Here is a 25798-nt window from a genome sequence, read left to right on the forward strand (position 1 = left end):
TACAGTCTGAGAGGCAGCAGCTCTGATGCCCCATGGGGACCTCAGGCTTTGGGAGGGAGGGGCAGCCAGGGTTCAGCCCACGGCCCCCTGGAGGTGCTCAGTAATTATATAGGGGCAGCTGGATTAACTCAGCCCAGGAGTGGGGGATGTTAGCGAAACGAATCTCAGCGAGCTGTTGTGGGAGGTGAGGGCAGCCCATCTGACAGGGGAGGTGCAGGAGAGGCCCGTGAGGGCCAAGCCCCCTGGTTCAGCACCCCTTCCCTTCACATCTTGCTGCTTTGTCTTTCTGAGGTCAGACTGCTAACAAGGAGGAGGCCCTGAGTGGTGGCAAAGCTTCTATGTCCCACGTGATGGCTGGAATGGACAAGATAGCTAAGCTGGAGATGAGCATCGGGGCTGGAGTTGAGTCCCAGCATTTGTGTCTTTCTCTTCTTCAGTGGGGGTCTTTGAGTGGCCTGCTCTCGGGGCAGGGGTGGTTTGGCAGAGAGGCTTTTTGAGAGTTCAGCTATGGGGAGAGCCAGGGAGAATCTGCTGGCGACACAGGGCGAGGGAAGGATCTTGGAAATGTCCCTGGCCCAGGGAGAAGCCAGGAGCATGCAGAGAAGCACTGGGGGAGGGGACAGAGTGCCCAGGGAAAGGCAGTCTCAGCACAGCCTGGGCGGGGCAGGGGGCAGCCAAGGCTGATCAAGGACCTGTGTGTGGAGAGCTCACTGCTGGTCAGTCAACCCCTACAGTCAAAGGTGGTATCATCCCCATTTTACAGATGAGAAAACAGAGGCACACAGGTTGATTAATTTGACCAAGGTCACAGAGTTTTGTTTGTGTGTGTGTTTAAGGAAGGACACCTCCTTACCACATTCAGCCAGCACAGTGCCAGGAGCTGGAGCAGTGCGACAAGTGGCTGGTCCTTGGTTCAGGCAGGGCCTGGTCCGCAGCGATGGGGGAGGAAGACAGTCCGTAGATCACACTGTCACCCTGACATGAAAGGCCTGGACCATCTCTGGAGGCCACATGGCAGGGCGCCCAGATCTTGGGTGAGGGAGATGAGATGGGAGAAGATACTGCCTCTCCTCTGACATTCTGTGGAGGGGCTGGCATGAGCCAAGGAGGGCTTCCTGGAGGTGGAGAACTGGAAGGAGTTAGATAAGCCGGAAAGGAAGCCACTTCCTGGGGACGGAAAATACTTGGTTTTCAGCTGATTCATTGTTTTTGTTTCATTGTCATTATCCACTTGAATATTTATGATCCCTGGTGGGAGTGGGGGAATCAGTCCCACATTGGTGTGATCGGTCAGATGGTGTGTTCACATGTGAGGAGACGGCTTCAGACTTAGCTGAATGGGGGAACGCCTGGGCCAGGGCCTTGAAACATTCTCTGAGTGGTCCCAGTGGAGAAGTTGGGGGCCAGGCGGTAGGCACGAGAGTCTGAGAGCACAGAGCACCCGAGGGTAGTAGTCTGGGAGCACCGGGCTGCTGCAGGTGTGGCTGGGGGTGGAGCAGGGGTGCCGGAGGCTCTACAGAAGAATTTGCTTCTTTTCTTGGGCTGAGGAGGGGAGGGGCTGTCACCTCCCTAAATGTTTTTTCTGGAGACTAGGGAGGGGCCCCAGAGTTGTTCCTGTTCAGAAGCCCGCGGCTCACTTTCGATTTGCCCACATCTCATCCTAGTCAATGAGAGTTCCTTAGATTCTCTTCTTTTAAAATTCAGGGCACTTCGCTGTTCTACTGAGGTTTATGAATGTTTAAAAACTGCTTTGTGGTCCCCAAAGTAATTTGACAAGTCTGACAGCTATTGATTAAAAACCCAAAATTATTCAGGCTGCAGAATGACTTGGGGTATTAGATGGAAAGTTTTTTGTTTCTTTTCTCTCTGCACCCCCTCCTCCCCACTAAAAAGAAATAAGATGTGGAAAAGTAAATGTGCTCACAAATGTTTTTTGAAAACTCCATTAGGCCTGTACATTTATACTGGAAAGGGCAGGGTGGGTCTGGCAGATGCTGAAGGCGCCTCCCCTGTTGAGGACTCAGCACCAGCACCCCTTGCATCCTGCACTTTCCTTCCTGCTAGCAGTAGTGACGTAGGGGCTGTGAGAGCGTAGGGTTCCTTGTGTTACAGGGTGTTGGCATGGGGGCTTTATGGCTGTCTCTGAAGTAGCTCAACATGTGAAGAAACAGCACCTAAAGAAGGAAGGGAACTTGTTCAGGGTCAGGGTCTAAGGAACGAGGGGTAGGCCCAAGGTCACAGGCAGATTAAGGGTAGAGCCAAGATAGGAATCCAGTACTCCCATGGTAAGAGGGACAGTCTGTTGCTGAGGCATTAGGCTGATTGGATGCCTGGCCTCCAGGACGGGCCCAGTACAAGATAGGTGCGAGGACTGTCCAACAGAGGGTAGTCAGGCCATTAGGACCCCGGCTTTCACTTTTGGACCATGTGACCTGGCCAGGTCACTCCCTCTCTCCAAGGCTTAGTTTCCACTTTAGTAAGATCAAGTGTGTTCTAAAGCTTCCTTCATGGAACCCTTTGGATTGACTGGAGGTGTGTCTGGGAAAGGTCGCCCCGCAAGCCGGGGCTCAGCACAGCTGAGTTGGAGTTCCTGCTCTCCCTCTCCCCTAGGGCTGCTGCCTTTGCACCATGAGATGATGTGTCTACTTTGGTAAGAATATCGATCATGTAGCTGGGCACATCGTAGGTGCTTAGTAAGTGGCTGTTGAGTCCCGGCTACCACAGTGTTGTTCATTTGGTCAATGTATGTTGGGCACCACAAGGGGCCAGGCTGCACTGTAGCCAGAGCAAGTAATAAGCTACCCCATCCTCCTGTTTTGGTTGCCAGGGTGTGGACCCTCCTCTTTGCCTGCTCAGCCCTGCGGTATGGGGGGAAACACAGGCTTCCAGGGGTAGAGTGAGGGTAGGAGTCCCTGTGACTCCCTGCCTCCCAGCCCAGGGTTCACTGTGTAGGGGGCATCACACTAGTTCCTGACGACTCTGCTAGGACCTGCCCTTGGCCTTTGCCTTGTCCTGAGAGTACCCTGGGCTGAGAGGAACCATGCCCTGGCCCTGACATTCCCAGAAGCCTTCCCAGGCAGTGGGGCCAACCTCCCTGCCTTTTTAGGACAGACTGTCTCCCCAGGGCTCTGGGGGCCACCAGGCGGCTGCATTCTTTTCCACCCCCCTGGGACCCCAGCTGGGCCAGGAGTGCATGCTGGCCTTCTCAGCAGCCAGTTCCCAGGCCAGCAGGGCAAGGCTGGGCCTGGGGAGAGCTGGCTCTGCTGGGCTTCACAGACTGGGTACTGCCCGGTTGATGTGCTGCCGTTCGGTTCCCAGCACATCAGCACCACCTCCCGCTCTGCTCCAGGACTGTGTCCAGACTCTGTCTCCTTCCAGTGTGGGCAGAGAGTTCCAGCACAGCTCCTTGGGCCTGCCTGGCTAGGATGGGCAGAAGCATGGTTGGCGTGTTCTGACCTGATTAGGGCCTGGAGAGTTTGCTCCAGAACTAGCAGGTTCCACCGCCTTCAGGTGGGCACCGATTCTATGCGACAAACCTTCTCCAGGATTTCTCCCCTTTCCAGGCCTGGTTGGGGCAGTGGACTGTGTGGCATGGGACCACACAAGAGTATGGGTTGAATACTGGGTGTGGGGACTGCTGTGCTCAGGTGTCATAGGCAAAGGGGCCAAAGTTCTTCCCCCTGCCCTATTCTCTTCTCCTTTCATTTCACTTTAGGAAATTAAGGGCTTTTTAAAAAAAGTTTGAGGCATCCCAGAGAATTTGGGCAGATGTGGTTGGTCCCCATTTTACAGATTGGGAAAACTGAGGCATAGAGAAAGTAAGGAATTTGAGTCATCAGGGGAAGGGGACAGGGAACAGCCTGGGAAGTCTATACGTCAGAAGAGTAACCTATCCTGGAAATGTCAGCTTGATAACAGGGTGTACTTGGTTCATCGGCGCTGTTCAAGGCCGTATCCCCAGGTCCTAACGTGGTGCCTGGCAATGAGGTGGGTGAATAGGATGGCCGAGGAATGGACAGTCACCAGTGACTGATGGTAGATGGTGGCACCTACCCCACTCTCCTGAGCATCTCACTTGCACTATCTCATTTGATCCTGAGAGCAACCTTGTGAGGAAGGTGTGTCATCATCCCCACTTGCTGATGGGGAAACTGAGGCCTAGAAGGTTGATTGACTTAAGGTACTTAAAGTTGTGTGTTTCACAGGAACAGAGACTAGATTTGCTCCTACAGCTGGGCACCCTTGACACTGGGCCCTCTGTCCTCTTGCCTGTTCCCTGCCACAGTGGCATTTCTGTATTGTGTACTCACGCACATGTGTGTTTCCTCCTGGGGCTCACTCTGCTGCCTGCCTGGGTGCACTGCCTGCCTTTCCACTGCCTTCGACCCCCTAGCAGCCAGGCAGGCCTTCCACAGCATGTTTTCATGGGTTTTCCTAACACTTCTCAGTCTTTTGGCTAAGATCAAGTGTAGTATCTGTTCTTATCAGTTTAAAGGGGTCTCCTAGCTCCTGTTTGCACCCCTCCAGAGACTGGGTACCCACTCTCTAAAACCAGACGAGCCTGGCCCATCTGGGGCAGCAGTGACTGAGCTGGAATTGGCCTCTCCTGCTCCCAGCTGTGCCCTTTGGGGCCACACAGGGCCAGCTCCCCCTGTACCTTTGAGATTTGGAGGGTGACTCCGAGCCCCTTAACTTTCTCAGGTAAATAATTTTCCTCTCAACTCACTGCACCAATAGCTAGGAACATCCTCCTGTGTCAAGTAGGGCTTTTTTTTTGTTTGTTTGTTTTTTTTGTTTTGTTTTTTTTTTGAGACAGAGTCTCGCTTTCTTGCCTAGGCTAGTGTGAGTGCCGTGGCGTCAGCCTAGCTCACAGCAACCTCAAACTCCTGGGCTCAAGCAATCCTACTGCCTCAGCCTCCCGAGTTGCTGGGACTACAGGCACGAGCCACCATGCCCGGCTAATTTTTTATATATATATATTAGTTGGCCAATTGATTTCTTTCTATTTTTATAGTAGAGACGGGGTCTCGCTCAGGCTGGTTTTGAACTCCTGACCTTGAGCAATCCGCCCGCCTCGGCCTCCCAGAGTGCTAGGATTACAAGTGTGAGCCACCGCGCCCGGCCTTCAAGTAGGGCTTTTTAATTATCGTAAGTTTTGTTTTTTGGTCCCTTCCCTCCTTGAAATAATGGAGAATTTGCTGAACTTCTGTCACTAACCTTTTAAGAGAAAAACCAACCAGAGATAAAAACAGCTTGTGGGTTGGCTGGAAGGCTATCAGATAAGGCTGTGCAGAGGAGCCAGGACAATGTCCCCTTGTTCTGCTCTAGGCCCTCACAATGAGCTGCTGTTGGGGCCTGGCTCTGTCTCCCGAGGCAGCCATCCCTGCTGTGCCCACGGCCCTGGGGAGGGGCCACCTTACCCCAGCAGCCCCCTGCCCTTTCTTCCGTACCTGGAATGAGTGAGTCCCAGCGAGCAGGTCAGCTGGCTGTGGACCTTGCCCTGCCCTGCTGCCGTAGGCCACCTCTGGGACGATTGAAAGGCCAGGCATAGGCCATGGCTTGTGCTAGTGCAGTTAGTCTTGGACACCACTGAACTGGGTTCAGATCTCACTTGGGAAAGTCACCTCACCTTTCTTCTTTCTTTTTTCTTTTTTGAGACAAAGTCTCACTTTGTTGCCCAGGCTAGAGTGAGTGCCATGGCGTCAGCCTAGCTCACAGCAACCTCAAACTCCTGGGCTCTAGTGATCCTCCTGCCTCAGCCTCCCAAGTAGCTGGGACTACAGGCATGTGCCGCCATGCCCAGCTAATGTGTTCTGTATATATTAGTTGGCCAATTAATTTCTTCCTATTTATAGTAGAGACAGGGTCTCACTCTTGCTCAGGCTGGTTTCGAACTCGTGACCTCAAGCAATCCACCCGCCTCGGCCTCCCAGAGTGCTAGGATTACAGGCATGAGCCACCACGCCCGGCCCACCTCGCCTTTCTGAGGCACAGTCCTGACAGGGCTGTAATTAGAATTAAAGGAGACAGGTGGGCAGTTGTGGCATGGGGTGGGACTCGGCGGCACAGTGTGCTGTCTGTCTGGAGAGATCAGGGACAGCATCACAGTGTTGGGCTGGGCTATGAAAACTGACAAGGAAGGACTTTGTTTAGCAGAGAAGTGGAGGGAAGGTAGAATGGGCTCAAGAAACAACAGGGCACAGGCCCCCCTGAGGGTGGGAGTTTGTGGCTGAGTTGTGGAACAGCTGGAGAGGAGTCCAGCTCGCTTGCTAGGGCGTAGTGTGGGTGGCATCAGGAAGGGCTTGACACCAGATCGAGGTTTTTGGGACTTGATTATCCTATAGGCTGTGCGGGTAGAGAGGAGGAACAGGAGTGAGGCTGTGCTGGGGAGAGGGACATGCTGGTGGAGGATGCTGCTGTGGTCTAGACAGGAGAAGGCCAGGGAGACACCCATTCCCCACTGCCCTCCAGGCCAAATAGCTCTCCATAGCAGGGGAGTCCAGGGTGGCTCTCTCTACCTGGGCCCTTGGCTATCCCATGTGTGACTTGGGAATCATGGCTTCACCCACTTCTTGGGAGGTGTGAGGCTCCCATGCATGGAGGGTATAGATAAAGACCCAGTTTGAGAAGGGAAGGGCATGAGACCCAGGGCCTCTAGTCCCTGGGACTAGAGAATCTGCCGTGTTTGGAAAGATGTCAGAGAGGGCTGGGGCTGGGGGGGGGGCAGGGTACAGCCAGAGGGTAGGATAAGCCCCCTGGCCTTGAGAGATGGAGGGAGGTCCCTATACTTGGACAAAGCAAGAGCAGGGACATTTCCCAGAGATTCTGGGGTGAACATCAAGTGATGTTCTTGGGAATTGGCCTTGAACAGGCAGCTGCCCTGACAACCCACCCTTGGGACCTCTTTGTCCCATCTCCAAGGGAACTGCCATGTGATCGACTGGGTTTGTGGGCTCAGGGAAAACTGTCCTCATCCCAGCTGACTTCTTGCCCACTGCAGGCTTAGCTGACCCTGACTGCTGGGGTACCAGGGTATTGGTCCAGGAACTCTGAGGCTCTGAATCTTGGAGCTGAGCCAGACCTAGTAGGAGCCCCCTGCCTGGCAAGGAGACAGTTCTGTGACAGGCCTTTCCAACCCAGTCTAATGAATGTTGCTGCCTGCTCAGGGAATCTGGGAAGGCTTCATGGAAGAAGGGGCACTGATACTGGGTGTTGAAGGTTGGACAGGACAAGGGGAAGGTGACGTCTGGGCAGAGGGGATGGCGTGCACCTGGGGATCTGCCTGAGAGACTTGTGATCCCTGAGGAGGAGCCCAGTAGACAGGCCCCTACAGGGGGCCCCAGCTGGTGGCCCAGAGTGCCAAGTTCCAGTACTGGAGCTAAATCTTATGTGGCCTTGAGAGGACCGACCCCCTCAACCCCAGCCCCAGCCTGGGAGGTGCCTTCCCCTGAAGATCCTGTGTTTATAGCATTTCTTCAGTGTGTGCTTGCCATTTCTTTTAGAGGCAAGAATCCTTCCTTTTTCAGAAAAGGAAATGGATCCAAGGGGTTTGAGTGTGAGAGTGACACTAGAAGAAAGATGTGACCCAGGGCACATCACTTGCCCTCTCTGAGCAGGCCTTAGTTTCTCCCCTGTGTAGTGGGGGCGAGGTCAGCATCTGTCTCTTGGGCTTGTGGAGATTCTGCAAGGGGACATATGTCTTGGTTCATGTGGCACACAGCCCCAGGTAAGCCTGGCCGGGAATGCCAGCTCTGCCTGGAGAGGGAGTCAGGCCGGGAGAGCCCACAGTCCTGGTTTGAGACCTGGTTCTGTTGTAGATGTGCCACCCAGCTTCTCTGAGCCCAGTAAGTCACATGGCATCCCCGTTGAGGTTGTCATGAAAAGTGGCTTAGACCTGGGCTGTGTATGTGGAGTCCCCAGGTGAAGGCCTTTTGCCTTCCCATCGAGACCAAAGCTCTGGTTTCCATGGACTACAGGAGGTCAAAGGGGAGCCATCATGAGACTGATCTGGGGAGGGGAGGGATGCACTTAGGCCACCTTCTCTCCACCCCACCTTTGGGCAGCAGGAAGGGACCCTACCTGGGGCTGGGGGACAGCAGAGGCCTTGTGTACAAGGGCACCAGCCCCCAGGTCCCACCCCACACAGGCAGTTCTGGGCAGGGCTCACAGACTGACCTGGGTCCCCATCCTGCAGGGGGCCTCAGGCAGACGAAGTAACTGCTCCTCCCTGAACCAATCTTACCTCTCTGTAAAATGGGTAGATGAATACTCCTGGCAGGTCTGTGTACAGCTGAAATAAAATAAGAGGCCGGATACAGTGGCTCTCATGTGGAATCCTAGCACTCTGGGAGACTGAGGTGGGAGGATAGCTTGAGGTTGGGAGTTTGAGACCAGCCTGAGCAAGAGCGGAACACTGTGTCTACTAAAAATAGGAAAGGTTAGCCAGGCGTGGTGGTGCATGCCTGTAGTCCCAGCAGCTTGGGAGGCTAAGGCAGGAGTATCCCTTGAGCCCAGGAGTTGGAGGTTGCAGTGAGCTACAGTGATGCTGCTGCACTGTAGTCTGGGCAACAGAGCAAGACTGTGTCTCAAAAAAAGAAAGAAAAAGAAAAAAGAGATGTGGAAGAGACCAGCTGGGTGCCCACCCTGTGCTGAGTGGTAGTGGGTACCTATGGGCCCCCTCTCCTGGGAGTGGAATGGGAGCAAGGCAGAAACCAGCCCCTGCTCACTATCTTTCACCTGGCTTCCCAGCTAGGGAGGCCATGCCCATTCACTGCCCTCCTGAGCCTGGCCAGTCTTTGGTGCCTGTCTCTCTCCCTGTCTCTGATGGACTTGCCCAGCCTGGCAAGGCAGAGGCTGGAGATGAGAAAGGAAGTGGCCCAACAGTGCCTGGCATGAGAGGAAGGCAGGATGGGGCAGAGGCTGCCTTGAGTAATGAAGGGGCAGGCAGTCCCCAGTGTGGAGTGGCTAAGGGGTGCTACGGGCATGGGACAAGGCTGGGTTCCTGGAGAGATGGTTCTTAGGCTGTGAGATGGTCTTGCTGGGCCTGGGCAGTGACCAAATGGCCATTTTCCTTTTCAGAGCCCTAGTCATCTTATCAGCCACCACCATGGGCACACCTTGGTGCAGGGTCACAGCAGACCAGCACCCCCTGGACCCAGATAGGATGAGGACCAAGGGTCCTGTGTCCTGGCCTGATGGGGGAGGGGGTAGCAGGTAGCCTCTAGGCTAAGCAGGAAGATAATGCACATATGATATGGGTCAGAGAGTCCAGGGCCACCACCCAAGAGCAGCTTGGGAGACCTTGCAGGTTGGTTCTCAGGCCTCCCCTTCCTCGCCCCCTCCCTGTTCCTCTTCCTCCTGATGAGTCTGTACTGCAGGACTGGATACAGCCTCTGTTCCATGTCCCCTGTCATGGAGACGCCCTCAGAGAGGTGGTGAAGGTCGAGGCTGCCCAGCTCAGCCAGGTGGGCCAGGCCATTCCAGGATATCTTAAGGACCCTGAACTTCCCCATGGCCCTCTATTCCACTAGGATCCTACCCAGGGTTGCTAAGGCCAGCTGGAGCATGCTTGTGGGAAAGGATATGGTGGGGAAGGAAGGGGAGGGTTCTGCAGCCACAGGCTCCAGGGGCTGGCCTGGGCCTGCTGAGCTCCTGGGACTGCAGAACCAGGGTCCCCTTGGGTTTCCGTGGGCAGACCGTGGGCATGCCCAGTCCACCGAGCCACACCTTCTTTTCCTCCCTCCAGCCAGCTCATTCAGGTGCCCCAGGCAGGAGGCGGCACCAGCTCCTCCCTTTGTACTTCCTGGGTCCCCACCCCACCCACCCTGGCTCCCGACATCCTTACCTGGCAGGGTTTGTCAGGCCGGACTGGAAAGCAGCCCCGTCCTGGCCTGTGGCCTGTGTTTTGGGTCTCAGACGTCAGGCCCAGGGGCCTATGGATCATAGCCCTTCCTAGATGGGGCGACTTCACCAGCACCTGGAGCAGGGCGTCTCTCCCACTGAGGTATGAACCCTGTCTCGGAGGGAGGCCTGAAGTCTGCCCTGGGAGGTGGGTGGCCCAGGTGGAAGAATCTCAACCAAGGGGAGGGCAGACACACCCAGGGCCTGGATCAGGGTGACGGGAGGAGGCTGGGCCATTTGAGCAGGGCCTTAGGCCTTCAAGGGAAGAAGCCTGTTCTTGTACCTACTAGCCTGGCATGGTAGCTAGGCCAAGGGGCACCCTTGTAAGCTGGGGTGTCTCAGGGAAAGCCCTGGAGGAGCGTAAGCACGCAAGCTGTGCGTGCCCGTGGGCTGAGGCCACGGCAGGAAGCTCCACATGGGAGTTCTGGGTAGTCTGGGAAGACTCTGACCTGACTTCAGCCTGTCCATGGCTTTCCTCTGGCTCTGCCATTCCCTCAAGCACTCAGAGGCCAGCTTCATGCTGTGTGTGGAGTGGCAATGGGAGACGGTCAGCTGGGGCTCCTGGGTTGGGCTGTCTGGGTGTCCAAAGGCTGGGGTCCCCCTTCCAGCTATGGGTTGCAGCATCTGGCATAAAACTCCAGGTCAGGGGAGGGCTCATACACACAGAGGGCTGTTGCCATGGAGATGTGGAGTTTGGGGTGGGAGGGTGGCCTCTGCCAATCTGTGAAGCCCTCTGGGCAGGGCCCTTCTAGCTCATCTCTGGATTCCTGAGTCCACATGGGCTGGGCCTCAGCCTCCCAGCCGGTCATGGGAATGGCTATACAAGGGGTGTGCCCTGTGGGGGTGTATCTGGTGACTTGTGCCAGGCTGTGAGTCCCTTGAGGTCAGGGCCCAGGCTTCAGCATGGCCCACGGTAGGGTCTTTGTTTGGTGAGGCAGGGAGAGAATGGTGGAAGCAGCCCTTGGACCAATGGAGGCCAGGATCCTGAAGGCAGAGGGGAAGGAGGCCCGTGTGGGCTAAGCCAGGACCAGTTCCTCATGAGCCCCAGGAGTGTGGGCCGTGGACACAAACAGGGACAAAGCCTGTCCAACTTGCACACCAGAGGTGGTCTTAGCAGGCCCAGCTGGTCCTCAGGCTTTTCTCTGCCCCATGTGAGAGGGGCTCCAGTAGGGCACGGCTCTGTGCTCTTGGCTCTAGAGAGACATTCGCATCTCTGAAGTGGACCTACCAAACACTGGAGCAGGTGTGTCTGCAGTGCTTTCCACGTGATGTGCAGAGGAAACTGAGGCTCAAAGAGGGGAAGTGACTTGGCCAGGGTACAACAGCTGAACCGTGGGCCCAGGTCCAAGGCCAAGTCTGTGGGTGTCAGCCCATGTCCAGGCTCCATTTGGGTGCCAAGTGGCATCCACTACCTCTGCTCTTTGTGCTTGTGGATGTGGACCCTGCCTGAGTCTTGGCATCCTGGGTCCTGTACAGAGACTGCTGCATCCCCTCTGCTCTGAGCCTCGCCGTCCTCATCTGTGAGGCAGGAGCAGCAGGAGCCCTGTGGCCCTTCTGCCTCACGTAGGGCTGGTCCTGTGGGACAGTATGTGAGGAAGGGCTCTCAGCAGTGGCATTCTGGGGACAGGGTGACTGCTTCAGTCTTGGGCAGGGACCAAGGCAGAAGGGAGGGGAAGTGGGAGAGGCTCCAGAGCCCCAGACGGCTGCTTGGCTCAGTTGGTTTCCTGTGGGTCTCTGGGGCAGCTGAGGAACCAGACTTGAGTGGCCACCTGATCCTCCACTGCTTGTTGCCTCAGAGGCAGAGCCCCTTACCCCGACTCCTGCAGTGGGGACAAGGGAATGGTGAGTCTCTGTGACAATCCTACCCCAAGTCTGTCTTAAGCCAGAAAAGAGGGGGAGTGGAGAGGAGGAATGACTGCCTCCAGGGAGGGGAGCTGGGTGGCTGGGTGAGGTGTGGCAGCCAGCTTGTCCTGAGTGGTGGCAGGCCCAGCCTCACATGCCTACTGCCCACCCCCCAGGTCCCATCTGATGCCGAGGCTGAAGGAGTCTCGCTCCCACGAGTCCCTGCTCAGCCCCAGCAGTGCAGTGGAGGCGCTGGACCTCAGCATGGAGGAGGAGGTGGTCATCAAGCCCGTGCACAGCAGCATCCTAGGCCAGGACTACTGCTTTGAGGTGGGTCCCGCCATGGGGGAGGGGCTGGATCTGCTTGTGGCTTTTGGCTCCTAAGAGACCAGGTGGAGCTAGGAGTGGGGGGAGGTGTCATTCCTGTTCTCTGGGCTCTTTGGAACTGGGCCAGCACCTGTTCTCCAAGCTAACAAGGGAACTGCTAGGGATTCCTGTGTGTGAAAATGAGTTTTAAAAAAGCCTGTGTCAAATTGCTTAAGACCCAAATCACATGTCTTGGAGCCTGCTCACCCCCAAATGCAGTGTGGAATAGTGGAGAGTCCCCCCTTTTCTGGGCCTGTTTCCCCCGCTATACACTGAGAGCCCAAACCTTTCCTGGCCAAGTATTCCTTTGACCCAAGGCTTGAGAGCAGAGAGCCAATGACCGACCATACACAGGACTATCACATGGGGATTACCTGCCTGTATAGTCCTTCATAAGGGAATCTGAGGCCCAGCGAAGGCAAGAAGTGTCAGAGGTCACACGACAAGGCTGAGCCCAAACCAGGACCAGGGTTGCTGTTGGTGCAGGTGTTCCCGGGAGTTGCTAATTGCTTTTGCAGTTATTCATGCTGTCTTCCTGCTTCTGTTTCTGGGAAGATTTCCACCCCCAACAATTGTGCATAATTAGGGGAGCTCTCTGGTAGAAGAATGAGCCTGGTAATAGAAAGCAGCCATTTGGAAACTAGTGTGACAGCCTCCTGTTACCCCCAGAACAGAATGATGCCTGGCTTCTGTCCCCCTCCATGTGCCCACTGGGTGCTGTTTCCAGTTCAAGATTCCTGGCCTAAGCTGGGCACAGTGGCTCATTCTTGTAATCCTAGCACTCTGGGAGACTGAGGTTGGAGGATCACTTGAGGTCAGGAGTTCAAGACCAGCCTCAGCAAGAGGGAGGCCCTATCTCTACAAAATATAGAAAAATTAGCCAGGCCTGGTGACGAACACCTGTAATACCAGCTACTCAGGAGACTGAGGCAGGAGAATCATTTGAGCCCAGGAGTTAAGGTTGCAGTGAAGTAGGATGACACCACTAACTCTAGCTGAGTCAATAGAGCAAGACTCTGTCTCCAAAACAAAGAAAGATTCCTGGCCTAGCTGGGCTTGATCTGGCTCTCACTTCTTGCCTGGGACAGGCTGAAGATAGTGCCTGTCTGCTCATTCACAGCAAGGGGTGCTGCCGACTGTGCAGGCCCTTGAATGCTTGGTGAAAAGTCTGATCTCCCCTGGAGAGCCCTAGGCCAGATGCAGGGGCAGCCTGGGCCAGGCTCCCTTACCTGGAGGAGACATCTCAGCTGGGCCCTAGGATGGGCACAAGTCAGCCAGGGGAGTGAAGGCTCCAGGCAGGAGGACCCCAGGGCCTGGCACACCTAGACAACCCAATTCTCATTTCTCCACAAAAAATATTAGGCTTATATTACCATCATTGTTGTCACTGTTGCTTGGCACCTGTGGTTCTGCCTCTAGGGAAACTATGTTCCTTCCCTCTTCCCATATCAGGGAGAGAGAGGTTAGAGTCAGAAAGATGCTTTCCTATTGGACAGAAGGGTGCTGAGGCAGAAGTGAGGCTCCAGGACTAGGAGCCAGTTGGTGCGGGACTGGTCCACTCTTCCTGCTGCCAACTTGTTCTGGGACAGTGTGTCTCAGCGTACCACCTGCAAAATGTGACATACAGAAATCATATCCTGCCTCCTTCCTGAGGCTGTGCACACCTGGTGGCCACAGTCCCCTTAGCCTCAGAGATCTTCCATTGTTGTCCAGCCTTGCTGTGGTCCCTTCTGCTGTAAAAGTGTCTTGCCTGCCTCTCACAGGTGACAACATCGTCAGGAAGCAAGTGCTTTTCCTGCCGGTCTGCGGCCGAGCGGGATAAGTGGATGGAGAACCTGCGGCGAGCGGTGCACCCCAACAAGGTAGGCCTGCACCCCCTCTTGTCAGAGTATTGGAGATGGTGGTTAGACTCAGGCGTGAGGAAGCAGGAGGGAAGGATCTCTGCCAAGTGGCTGGGATCGGGGCTCAACCTGCACGGAGACAGAGAAATATCATTGGCCTCTGAAAGAGGAGTTTGAGCTGGCCAGGCAGAGGCAGGGGTGTGTGCATCTGTTCTCGCAGCTGCACACTGAGGAGGCTGGGCTGGGGGAATGAGCTTTGGGACCTTGGGTTCCTGCCTGGAACCATTGTCCCTACTTTCTCCCAACTGATTCCTGCTCATCCATCCCATTGCAGCGCAGATGCCTACCCCTCCTCTAGGCAAGCCCCCCGGCCCAGGTCGGTGCCCTCTATGTTCCCACTGTCCCTGGGCCCTCCCATCAGGTCATGGGACCTGGACTGTAATCTGCTTTTGTGTCCATCTCCCCAGCTGACTTGAGGGCCTGGCCCGAGTCCTGGTCACTGAGGTCACCTCTTAAGTTACTTTGTAGACCAGCAAACAAAGAAGAGCTGATAACAGCTCCATAACCTGTGGTGTACCAAGCATCATATGACCTCTTTACCCAGTCTCTCACTCCATGAGTTGGGGTTTTTTAGTCCCATTTTATAGAAATGCAAGCTGAAGCTCAGATTAAGTCCATTGCCCAAGTTCAGTGAGCTGGTGCCTGTCACACCCATCCCATCCTTTCTCAGGGCCTGGATGTCCCCTGCCACCACCACCTTCAGAACTCCTCTCAGATCTGAGGACTCTCCTGGGCTCTGGGCTGGCTGGGGGGGCGGGCGGCACCCTCAGCTGACCACCCTAGGCCCCCTTGTGCACATGCAGGATAACAGTCGGCGTGTGGAGCACATTCTTAAGCTGTGGGTAATCGAGGCCAAGGACCTGCCCGCCAAGAAGAAGTACCTGTGCGAGCTGTGTCTGGACGACGTGCTCTATGCCCGCACCACGGGCAAGCTCAAGACGGACAATGTCTTCTGGGGCGAGCACTTCGAGTTCCACAACCTGCCACCCCTGCGCACGGTCACCGTCCATCTGTACCGGGAGACCGACAAGAAGAAGAAGAAGGAGCGCAATAGCTACCTGGGCCTTGTCAGCCTGCCCGCTGCCTCGGTAGCTGGGCGGCAGTTCGTGGAGAAGTGGTACCCAGTGGTAACGCCTAACCCCAAGGGTGGCAAGGGCCCTGGGCCTATGATCCGCATCAAGGCACGCTACCAAACCATCACCATCCTGCCTATGGAGATGTACAAGGAGTTTGCCGAGCACATCACCAACCACTACCTGGGGCTGTGTGCAGCCCTCGAGCCCATCCTCAGTGCCAAGACCAAGGAGGAGATGGCGTCTGCCCTGGTGCACATCCTGCAGAGCACGGGCAAGGTGAAGGTGTGTGTGGGCCCCTCGGCCCCTGGGAGAGGCCTGGTGACAGGCACTGGGTTAACCTGCCCTTCCCCGCGTCCATGCGATGCATTGGAGGTCTAATGGAAGCTTTGGAGGCACCAGTCACAGCCAAGTGGGCTCCCTAAACCTGAGAGTTATGTTGTGGGATGGGGGCTTTGTGTGCCCCCTCTGTGCGGGGACTGATCCCTGAGCTCCCTGTGGAGCTGATGTACGGGGTCACAGGTGGCATTGAGGGAGCAGCAGGCTATGTAGCCAGGCTCTCCCAGCACACTGGGTCCTCCAACCCCCAGCCCCAGTGACGCAAACATGTGGGGTATAGAGTTTGGCAGACATCTCAGCAGGTGACAGACAGGTGAGCCACTGTCACAGCACCGCCTCACCCTACACTCACACCCAGACACACAGATTCACATACATACACACAGGTGGACATAGTCACAGTTGCACCATTCAGGGGTCAGCCAGCCCCCTACAGAGCCCCATAAGAATAGGGATGGTCTAAAAGCCGTCCAGGCAGGCAGTACAGCTCTCCACAAACCCTCACCCGTTTCATCTTCTACTCTCGAGAATGGGCCCAGGAGCCCACCAGGCATGCCACTTCTCGGCCCCACAGACCTGGTTTGGGGACAAGTGGGCCTCTGGACTAAGGCGCTTCTAGGAAGGCAAAAGAGCATGGTCCTGTTTGCCACTAAGGCAACTGTGGCACCCTCCTTCATGGGGTGGGCTGCCCAAAGGGCATGGGAAAGGAGGGCTGGACTTGGATAGACACGAGTGCCAGGCTCAGGAGTGGGGCCTCTACCCTCCGGACAGTGGTATGTTGGGGGTGGAGGAGCGCGCTATGTCACGGTCCTGGCCTGAGTCCGGTATTGGAAGCCAGGCCTCAGACATCCTGGGGCAGAACCCAGGGCACGTGACTCTGTGGAGTTCCCTTATCCTCCTAACCTTTCCTGCAGTCCGTGGAAGGGGAGGCTGTGGCTGGAAGTCTCTTGGCCTCATTCAGGCCCTCCTGCTGGCTGTTGGACTAGTGTAGCGAGTACAGGACCTCAGGACTAGGGAGGGGAACTCCCTTGGTGGGCCGTGAGGGGGAGTGCTGTTCCCCCCTCCCCTTGTGGCTGGACCGCCTTCTCCCTTGCCCCAGCCTTCTAATTGGGCCAGCTCCTTAATTCATTGGTCAACACTGGGAGCACATGCTGGGAAACTGAGGACGCCCATAGCCCCCAGAGAGGGAGAGAGGAGGTGGCAGACGCACTAGCTTTTGATGTTGCTGTATCTGGTTGTTCAGGACCTGGTCCCGAGGGCTGCATTGGGTTGGCCTGGGAGGCAGATTCTGGTCTGAAGTGGCCTGAGACAAGAGGCGGGTCAGGGTGGTGCTGGTCCTGGCAGGAGGTGGAAGCCAGGGCTCCATCCCACCCTAGCGGGCACTCTGTGCTATAGGGGGAGCCATCGGTGGGCGGGTAGAAAGTAACTCATGCTGCTGGGTGCTGAGCATATGGCTCCCCTCCTTGGAACACTCTGGAACTAGCCTCATCCCCTCCCTCTCATAGCTGGAGGAGTAATGGGGCCTGGGAAACAAAAGACTTGGGCCAGGTCTGGCCCCAGCTAGTGCTGTGGCCTTGGACAAGTCATTTTCCTGTTCTGTGCCTTGGTTTCCCCTCATTTCAGCATGAGGCCTGGTGCCCACCGCAGGAGTTCAGGAGGGCTGTGAGCTTGAGCAGGAGCCATGGGTGCTCGGAGCAGAGGTGGTTCTTACTTTGCTTCAGAGGGTATAGATAATGGGCCCTAGAGCTTGTCTGTAGGTAGGAAGGCCCACAACAGCTTCCCCTTGGACTCCTGTGTCTCCATCAGCCAGCTCAGTATCCTGGTCTAGATCTCAGTTCTTTATTTATAAGTTGTGATTGTAGGTGTGAGGAATTTCCAGAGCATCAGAAACCCTGGCCCACACTGGGCGTCTTGCATGCTTTGTGCTGGGTGGCCCCTGCCCTTTCAGCCTCCAACGAGTCGCAGGTTGGCTATGAGCATGAGGAGATGGGGGCTCCGGCTGGGTGGGTGCTGCAGAGTTGGCGAAGGGGGCTCAGGCTCCTCTGCTGGGTCTTCCACAGCACTGTGTGTGGGACCAGTGGGATTGCCGGGTGGGCATTGTGCCTCAACCTCCCCCTGCCGGGTGCACATCAGTTTCTGCTCTCTCCCATCTGAGCGTGGTGGCTCACTGCCTTCCAGGGCAGCAGGACTGCCTCTGTCCCTCTCATCCTTCAGTACGGGGCCGAGCAGAGTGAGGCTGTGTCTGGTGTGGGAGCCATGTGGGTGCATGCTGGTGGCTGATTATACCAAGAGAGAGGGTAGCCATGCCTGTCCTCTTGGCACTGATTGCAGGGGTGGGGGGTAGTAAGTTCTGTTGTGGTCACCCAGCCAGGCCTGGTTAGGGTGGAATAGGGATTTGAGTCCAGCCAGCCTGTGGTGGTGGGAGGCTCATGGCTCCAGGTGGCATGTTTATGACTCCAGATGGCATGCTCTCAGCGAGGCCTACCTCCCTCATCCTTAGGTCTGGCTCTGATATGACCACCTCTAGGCTCCTCCCTGTCCTGCCCACACTCCCCAGCAGCCCCCAGGGCTTATCACTCTGTTCCTTCCAGGATGGTGGGACAGCCTTGAGAAGCTGGGGCTTCTCTTCTGGCCAGCTCCGGAATCCCAGGGTGCTACCTACCTGGCTAGCTCAGGTCCTGATCTCACCTCCCACCTCCCCAGGACTTCCTGACAGACCTGATGATGTCAGAGGTAGACCGCTGTGGAGACAATGAGCACCTCATCTTTCGGGAGAACACGCTGGCCACCAAGGCCATCGAGGAGTACCTCAAGCTGGTGGGCCAGAAGTACCTGCAGGATGCTCTAGGTAGGGAGGCACAGACTGGTGGGTGGGCAGAGGGCAGGGCAGTGGCCACCAGCTCCTCATGCTCCCTCCCTGCGTGCCCGGCCACAGGTGAGTTCATCAAAGCACTGTACGAGTCAGACGAAAACTGCGAGGTGGACCCCAGCAAGTGCTCGGCCGCTGACCTCCCTGAGCACCAGGGCAACCTCAAGATGTGCTGTGAGCTGGCCTTCTGCAAGATCATCAACTCCTACTGGTCAGTGCCAGCCCCCACAACTCCCAGCAGGCCCTGCACTCCCTTCGGGCTCAGCTGCCCAGGACCCCCCACCCCATCCTCTCACCCATCCCTCCATGTAGCTGCCCACAGCATGCCCAGCACTAGCACGCCACATGCCTGGCCCCACTGAGGCCTACTGAACAGGACCTAGTCCCTGTTGGACTCTGGGATATAGGGGAGTGCTCAGAGTGTCCACAGAACATGGATTTTATGGTGTTGTAGTAGAAAGAACCTGGACAGGGCAGTCTGCGCAAGTTGATGCGCAAGCGCCCTGTGGGTGCAAGGTGCTGTTGTAGGTGCTGTAGCCTGAGTGAGACTGACAAGGCCCTGCTCGGGCACCCAGTTGGGGCAGGTGGATGGCTTAACCCGAGAGTCCTCACCTGTCCCTGTGGTGCCTGAACACTGGGCAGGGCTCCCGCTGAGACTAGAGAACAAACAGAAGACAGTAGCGGACTTCAAGGAAAGCAGGATCTACGGCTGTGGCTAGCCTAGAGCAGGGTAGGGTATGCAAGAGTCGCTGCTCACTTGGGACTTTAGTCAGGGCTGGAATTGGTTTTTTCGCAACCAGATGCTTGCTCCTGGGGTGCACGTGTGCTGGCTGGCCTGGCAGATCCTCAGTCTGTGGTGGCACATGGGACTGTCTGGGAGGGCCTTGCTGTCAGCCCAAGCAGTGTGTGTATTTTCACACAGGAGGAACTGCCCAGATTTTAGCCTGTGTCACCCTCCAGCTCAAGGCTTATGTCCCCTGTCCACCTGAGCTTCTGTTTGTAGCCCCTCTTGTTATCATACCCCATACTCCTGTTATTCCTGATCCCCTTAAGCCATGCCTTGCTCCTTTGCTAAGTTTGGTCTGTCACTCACCCACACCTTGACCTGTACACGCTCCTGCCCTTGCTGCTCTGAGCGTTAGACCTGCATCCCTCTGCAGCCCTCCTTCAGGTCACCAGACAGGGTCGGCTCACCCATCCTGGCTATCCTCTGGTGAAGCCCTAATCCCTTCTGGATGGGTTGTGTCTGTGTCCGAATCTGTGTCCTGCACACGCTGGGGATACCTGGGGGCAGGCAGATCCGCCAGCTCAGGGCTGGGCACGCAGGAGGGCCAGGGAAGTGTTTGCTGTTCCCAGAAGACAAGCAAAGGCAGGCCTGCTAGGTGGGCAGCAGTCCTGGGAGGGGGCAGAGGGAATGACCCAAGGCCAGGATGGGGGCACCCACTGCCTCTGTCCCTCAGCCCTGGGCTATATGTGGTGCTTGCCTGGGGCTAGTGGGGTCCCTGGAGCTGGGCCACAAATATGTAACTTTCCACACCTCTGGGCCTAGGAGTAGAGGGCAGCCTGGGGGCCCTGACCCCTGTGGGAACACACTTCCCACCCCCAGCTGGGCTGTGCTTTCACCCTCCAGCTCCCTGTTCAGGGTGGGGGTGCTGGGTGTGGGACACAGGGAAAACAAGCTGTGGACAACGATTTTCCATTTCCTCTTTCTGGCATTTGTCAGAGGCACCTCTGTATTCTGGACAAGGCCATGGATAGATGTCACCACTCAGCGCCTGTACCCTGCCCAGTCCTGTGCCAGGCACTATGGGGCCAGGGCTAAAGGTTGCCCACCCTCACTTCCCTTCTAGGCGTGCCCTTGTTAGTTCAGCCAGCATTCATTGCTGAGAGCTTCTGAGCTGCCTGCTGGCCTTGGGGAAAACATTTCAAGTTGGTCAAGCCCTCTTATGGCCTTGGGGTCTCAGCCTTAAAATGGTTCCTCATCTCAGGAGGGCAGGCCTTGCTCTGGGTTTGAGGGAGAGGAAACTGAAGCCCAGGAGGGCCAGGGTCTTGGTCAGATCACCCTGGGCTGAGCTGGTGACAGAGCCAGGCATAGACTGGGTTCAGGGAGCACTAGGGCTGGGCCTGCCCCAGGATGAAGAGATGGGAGAGCCATGCAAAGGCCGGTCAGGTGGGGCCTCACTGTGGCAGGCTAGGGTGCCCAGTGGAGCCAGGACCCCTGTATTTTAGGGCCAGCTCTGCCTACTCTGTCACTATGGGGAAGTCGACACCTCCCTTCCCTTCCCCATCTAGAGATTGAGAGCTGTATTCTCCCCTGTGGTCAGGGTTGCTCCTGTCTTCTTGGTCATTTTGAGCTATACAGGAAACCTTGGATTCCTTTGACATTATTCAAGCAGAGAGAGTTTCAAAAGCCAGCAGTAGGAACCTGTGGAACAGTAGTCTGTTCCCATTGTGTTTTCCTCACCCCTGTCAACCCAAATGCTTGCTGTTTGGGGCTTGGCATGAATCTAGCACTGGGGGGGAGGGGTGCGGAGATGGTTTGGCGCTGGCTGTTGCCGTGGCTTCTGGGTAACACAGCCCACTGCGCCAGGTGGAGTTGGATCTCCTGCTCCTCTGCCCGAGCACCCTGGCCAGTCCTGTGGTAAGTGCTCTCCCTGGAGGGCCAAGTCACAGAGAACTCAGGCAGCCGACTGACCCCACACCATTATTGGGGCAGAGCTGGGGTTGGGACACGGGGTTCCATCTGACCCAGAGTCAGGTCCCTGCTGTGTGCCCTCCTGTCCTGAACCCCTGCCTCATGACCAAGCCCACCTCGTCTGCCCTACACAGTGTCTTTCCAAGGGAGCTGAAAGAGGTGTTCGCCTCATGGCGGCAGGAGTGCAGTAGCCGTGGCCGGCCGGACATCAGCGAGCGGCTCATCAGCGCCTCCCTCTTCCTGCGCTTCCTCTGCCCCGCCATCATGTCGCCTTCGCTCTTCAACCTGCTGCAGGAGTACCCCGACGACCGCACCGCCCGCACCCTCACCCTCATCGCCAAGGTTACCCAGAACTTGGCCAACTTTGCCAAGTGAGTACCTCCTCCCACTGTGGGCGGAGTCAGAAGTGACTGGAGTCCCTGGGGAGGCCCCTGGGTGTTTCTGCCCCAGAGCTGGGTGGGAGGGCCTGGGTTTGTCCTTGTGATCCTCAGTCCTTCCCCTACCCCCTTTTTCAAAATAAAATGTCCACACCCTGTCCTCCTGCTAAAAGTATGTGTCATTTTGGTATGTTTCCTAATTTTTAAAGGTATAAAGACAAGATACTTTCTCCTTCTGCTCTTTTGAATTAATATATTCATAAGGATTCTCCCATATCCTCGAACATTCTTAAGCCCTTTGAAATGAACAACTAATATTCCTCCAAGGGAGAGTGGCCTATATTCCTTATCCCAGGCCCTGTGGTTGGGCACTCGGGTTGTCTCATACTGTCTTAGTTTAATTCTGTCAGGATGTTCTTGCTCATAAAGCATTCTGGTGTTTTCGGCTCCATCCTTAGAGTGAGCAGGTGGAGGTGGAAGGGCCGGGTCATTTCATCCCTGTCCTTTCTCAGAGCATGTGTAGAGCCCCATCCTGGGGCTCTGTGGTGGGTTCTGACGGCACAGCGGTGAATCAGCCCTGGTCCCAGCCCTCGTGGAGCTCAGCACTGAGCTGGAGAGACACGCTGAGTGAGCAGCAGAGCAGTGACAGACGCACAGCAGTCTCTTAGGAGGGCCCGGAGCTTGTTGGGAGAGGAGACAGGGAGGCCGCCAAGGTGACGCAGGCCCCCAGCCACATGTCAGGATGAGGGGTTCGTCGTCTCAAGGAAGGCAGCGGGAACAGAGGCTGGGCATGCCAGGGAGGCCTGGGCTTTGCCATTCTTGGGTCATCGGGTGCCAGGCAGGAGAAGCGGGCGAGGAGACCTAAGAGGACAGCAGGGACCTGAAGGCCAGACAGGGCAATGGGAGCCCCTGGAGAGTTTTAATGAAGGGGAGAGGACAACCCTCTGTTCTTGGTCCTGGAAAGATCGCTCCAACAACAGTGGGCAGGTGGGTTGGAGGGAGCAGGACAGAAGCCGAGAGACCTGGGAGGAGAGCACAGATGTGGTTCTGACAAAAATGGCAGAAAATTGTGGAAGAGGCGGTACGGGGATCAGTGGCTGCAAGGGACAAGGTCAAGGTGATCACAAGATAAAGTCAGTGGGCCTTGGTAATGAGGAAGAGGGGGCAATTGACGACCACCAGGCTCTGGCTTGGGTATCTGGGTGGATGGTGGATAGGGAGCTTGGGAGGAAGGCATGGGTGACTGATGACTTCAGACTTGGCCAGGCTGAGTAGGAAGGGACTCCCAGGGGAAGCACGTCTGAAAGCTCAGCAGAGACCTGAGCTGAGTGTGGATTTGAGAGTCATCTGTGTACCAGGGCACTGCAACTTGGAGGAAAAGTGGAGGGACACTGTAATGGGCAGTGTATGCGGAACACAGAACATTGCAGGTCCTGAGATGAAAGGTTCAGAAAGAGGTGTTTGGACTTGGTCATGAGGAACGAGAGCCCTGGTGACCTGGGTCAGAGCAGGTTCAGCTGACTTGGGGAGTATGAGTGGGTGGGAGCTGGCCACAGTGGGTGCGGCGGGGGCTGAGGATGGGGCATCTGAGCAGAGGGGTGCTCACCCCATCTGCCCCCATTTCAGGTTTGGCAGCAAGGAGGAGTACATGTCCTTCATGAACCAGTTCTTGGAGCACGAGTGGACCAACATGCAGCGCTTCCTGCTGGAGATCTCTAACCCCGAGACCATCTCCAACACAGCAGGCTTCGAGGGCTACATCGACCTGGGCCGCGAGCTCTCCAGCCTGCACTCTCTGCTCTGGGAGGCCATCAGCCAGCTGGAGCAGGTGCCTGTCACAGGGGGGCAGAGGGTGTGGCCAGAGGCCACCATAGAGATCTTAGTGTTCCTCCTTCCAGAGTAACTGCAGGCAGACGGTTCACCTGTGTGACCTCATGAGGAGCCTGCCCAGACTGGTAGCCCAGGCCCTGTCAGGACACACTAGGCATCCATGGGCTCCATTTCATTTGTGGGCAAATGCCGCGTCCACTCACCAGCAACTGCCGGGCAGCCCCACTCTGGGGACCGTGCGTGGGCTGTGCTTCCTGCAGTCAGCCTTTGGTGGATGAGTTGCGCGTGTGCAGGCAGGCTCCCTACTGAGTGCACGTGAGAAACAGGATCGGAGTTTGAAGCCACACATGAAATAGATGACTCAAGACCCTGGACCTCCACTTGTCAGACAAGAAATTGGAAACCTTTCTAGAATTGCCCTTGACAACCAGATGACAAGGTTATTCCCTAAAGCCCTCTGACATTGCTGTAGTCACCTGAAGTGAGCCTCCCCACCCTGATATTTCACTAATCCGCCAGTGGCCTCAGCCCACTCAGTGAGCGGTTTTTTGGAATTAAGGGCAAGGCTCACTGGGAACCACTTCCCGGATATCTGTTGCTTTCTAGGGCTCTACGGGACCACCTTACAAAATTAATTAATGCTGAAACCAGCCTGGAATACCCTTTGTGCCACCTAGTCCCCTTACCTAGAGGTGACAACTCAGAGCACTGGTGTGTAGCCTTCTAGACACATTCTGTGCGTGTATAAGTGCACACACGTAGACACAAACAAGAGGCCCCTGCTCTCCCCTTTTTTTAAGAGACAGGGTGCTGCTCTGTCACCCAGACTGGAGTACAGTGCACAGTCATAGCTCACTGCCTCCTTCAATTCCTGGACTCAAGTAATTCTCCTGCCTCAGCCTCCTGAGTAGCTGGGACTATAGGTATGAGCCACCATGACCAGCTTTACCTTTTTAAGTTTGCTTTAAAGTGTGAACTGTCCTGCTGCGTGTCTTCCTCACCCACTCTTGTGGGCATCTTGGCACGTCACTGCGTACTAATGGCCGCAGATTATGCCATCATATGCGTGCAGTTCATCTCACCAGTCCCGTTGATGGGTACTTAGGTTAGTCCTGACCTTTCACTAGAAACAGTCGCTGTTGTAGTCAGAGGCCATCATCTTTGCTCATTTGTGTCCACTTGCCTTTGACTGTGAGAGGCAGAAGGAGGACTGGAAATGAGGGCAGAGCTTCTCCCTTCCCCCAGGCTTCACGCAGCCAGCACCAGTCACTCTCTCTGCCACCACTTACCACACCCCTATGCTGGTCGCTGTCCATGAATACATGGCCAGGCAGGAAGTACAGAAGGTCATCACCGTTGTCATAGGGGATAGGGTACAGCAGGGATTGGAAATGAGGCTGTTTGCCTCTCAGGTCTGTGCTCTTTTGACTGCACACGTTTTCACACTTAGTTTTTGCACAGAGTCCTCTGTGGAAGCTTGTGCATAAACAAGCCAAGGGAGTGTCCCCCTCCTGCAGCTCAGCCCCATGGCCCGGAACCCTCAGCACTGTGTCTAAACCATGACAGCGAGGTTCAGATGGGCCTGGGCACTGCTGTCTGTCTGGCCAGCACCTGGTCAGACCAGCACCTGGTTGTGGCCTGCTGTGTGCCTGGACCGTCTCCACTGGGGCTCTGGTGCCAAAGTGGATCAGGCCTCAGCCATCCTATGGAGTAGGTGATGTGGGAGGGGCTGTCACAGAAGCCTCTTGGATGGAGAGGTGTAGGTGTGGAAATTCTGGGATTCCACATGTGCTTTCTTCTCTGTGGAAGCATTGGGGCAGGGTGAACTAGGAGGAGAGGCTTGGGCTGGGCCAGCATCTCTCCCTGTGGGCCTCCTACTCCTGCCCTAGAAATATCTGGGGAGCTGGTAATAAATGTAGATTCACAGATGGCTGGTCTCACCCCACGCCCGGACCTGATGGATCTGATTGGTGGTGGGGCAGGGACCTGCATCTCTGATAGGCTCCTTAGTGGTTTTGAACCACAGTGGCTACTACAGCATACTTAGCTTCCTCAAGTGGCTGCAGGAGGTCGCATCTGCCTCTTGTTGTGTCTTTGCAGAGCATTGTGTCCAAACTAGGACCCCTGCCTCGGATCCTGAGGGACGTTCACACAGCCCTGAGCACCCCAGGCAGTGGGCAGCTCACGGGAACCAACGACTTGGCCTCCACGCCAGGCTCCGGCAGCAGCAGCATCTCAGCTGGGCTGCAGAAGATGGTGATCGAGAATGATCTCTCTGGGTAAGAGCTGCCAGGCATGTTGGGTGTGGCAGGTGCATGTGCAGACTAGGCACAGCCCATACGTGGTCTCAGATGGGGAAGGGGATGCCTACACAAGGTTATAAAACAAGCCTGGGAAGACTTGAAATGTCTTGTGCAGGCCTTAAGCGGCGAACCTCCATTTCAGACAAATCAGGAAAGGCTTCCTGGAGGAGGTGGTGCTGTATGTTTGAATGTTTTAGGTAAAGTGGCATTTCCACTGGTCAAAAAGGCATTCTTGGTAAAGGGGCAAGCATAGGCAGAGGCCCAGAGAAAGCATGATGTATTGAAGAACAATTACTGGTCCCA

At 56.1% G+C, this 25798-nt stretch overlaps 1 protein-coding gene and 1 pseudogene across 9 annotated transcripts in view; both read left to right on the forward strand.

Annotated features, from left to right (window-relative positions):
* DAB2IP (DAB2 interacting protein) overlaps positions 1–25798 on the forward strand; it is a 187878-nt gene that overhangs the window by 148554 nt on the left and 13526 nt on the right. For all 9 annotated transcript variants that reach the window (XM_012771764.3, XM_012771768.3, XM_012771762.2 and 6 more), the window contains 8 exons: positions 11919–12072; positions 13872–13970; positions 14813–15367; positions 18125–18269; positions 18357–18501; positions 21120–21356; positions 22989–23190; positions 25293–25471. In XM_012771764.3, coding sequence (XP_012627218.1) covers positions 11919–12072; positions 13872–13970; positions 14813–15367; positions 18125–18269; positions 18357–18501; positions 21120–21356; positions 22989–23190; positions 25293–25471 — 1716 coding nt within the window. The remainder of the gene's footprint in view (positions 1–11918; positions 12073–13871; positions 13971–14812; positions 15368–18124; positions 18270–18356; positions 18502–21119; positions 21357–22988; positions 23191–25292; positions 25472–25798) is intronic.
* Positions 4437–4547, forward strand: LOC142874613 (uncharacterized; annotated as a pseudogene).

The sequence above is a fragment of the Microcebus murinus genome, chromosome 12, assembly GCF_040939455.1.
Source record: "Microcebus murinus isolate Inina chromosome 12, M.murinus_Inina_mat1.0, whole genome shotgun sequence".
Classification (NCBI taxonomy): Eukaryota; Metazoa; Chordata; class Mammalia; order Primates; family Cheirogaleidae; genus Microcebus; species Microcebus murinus.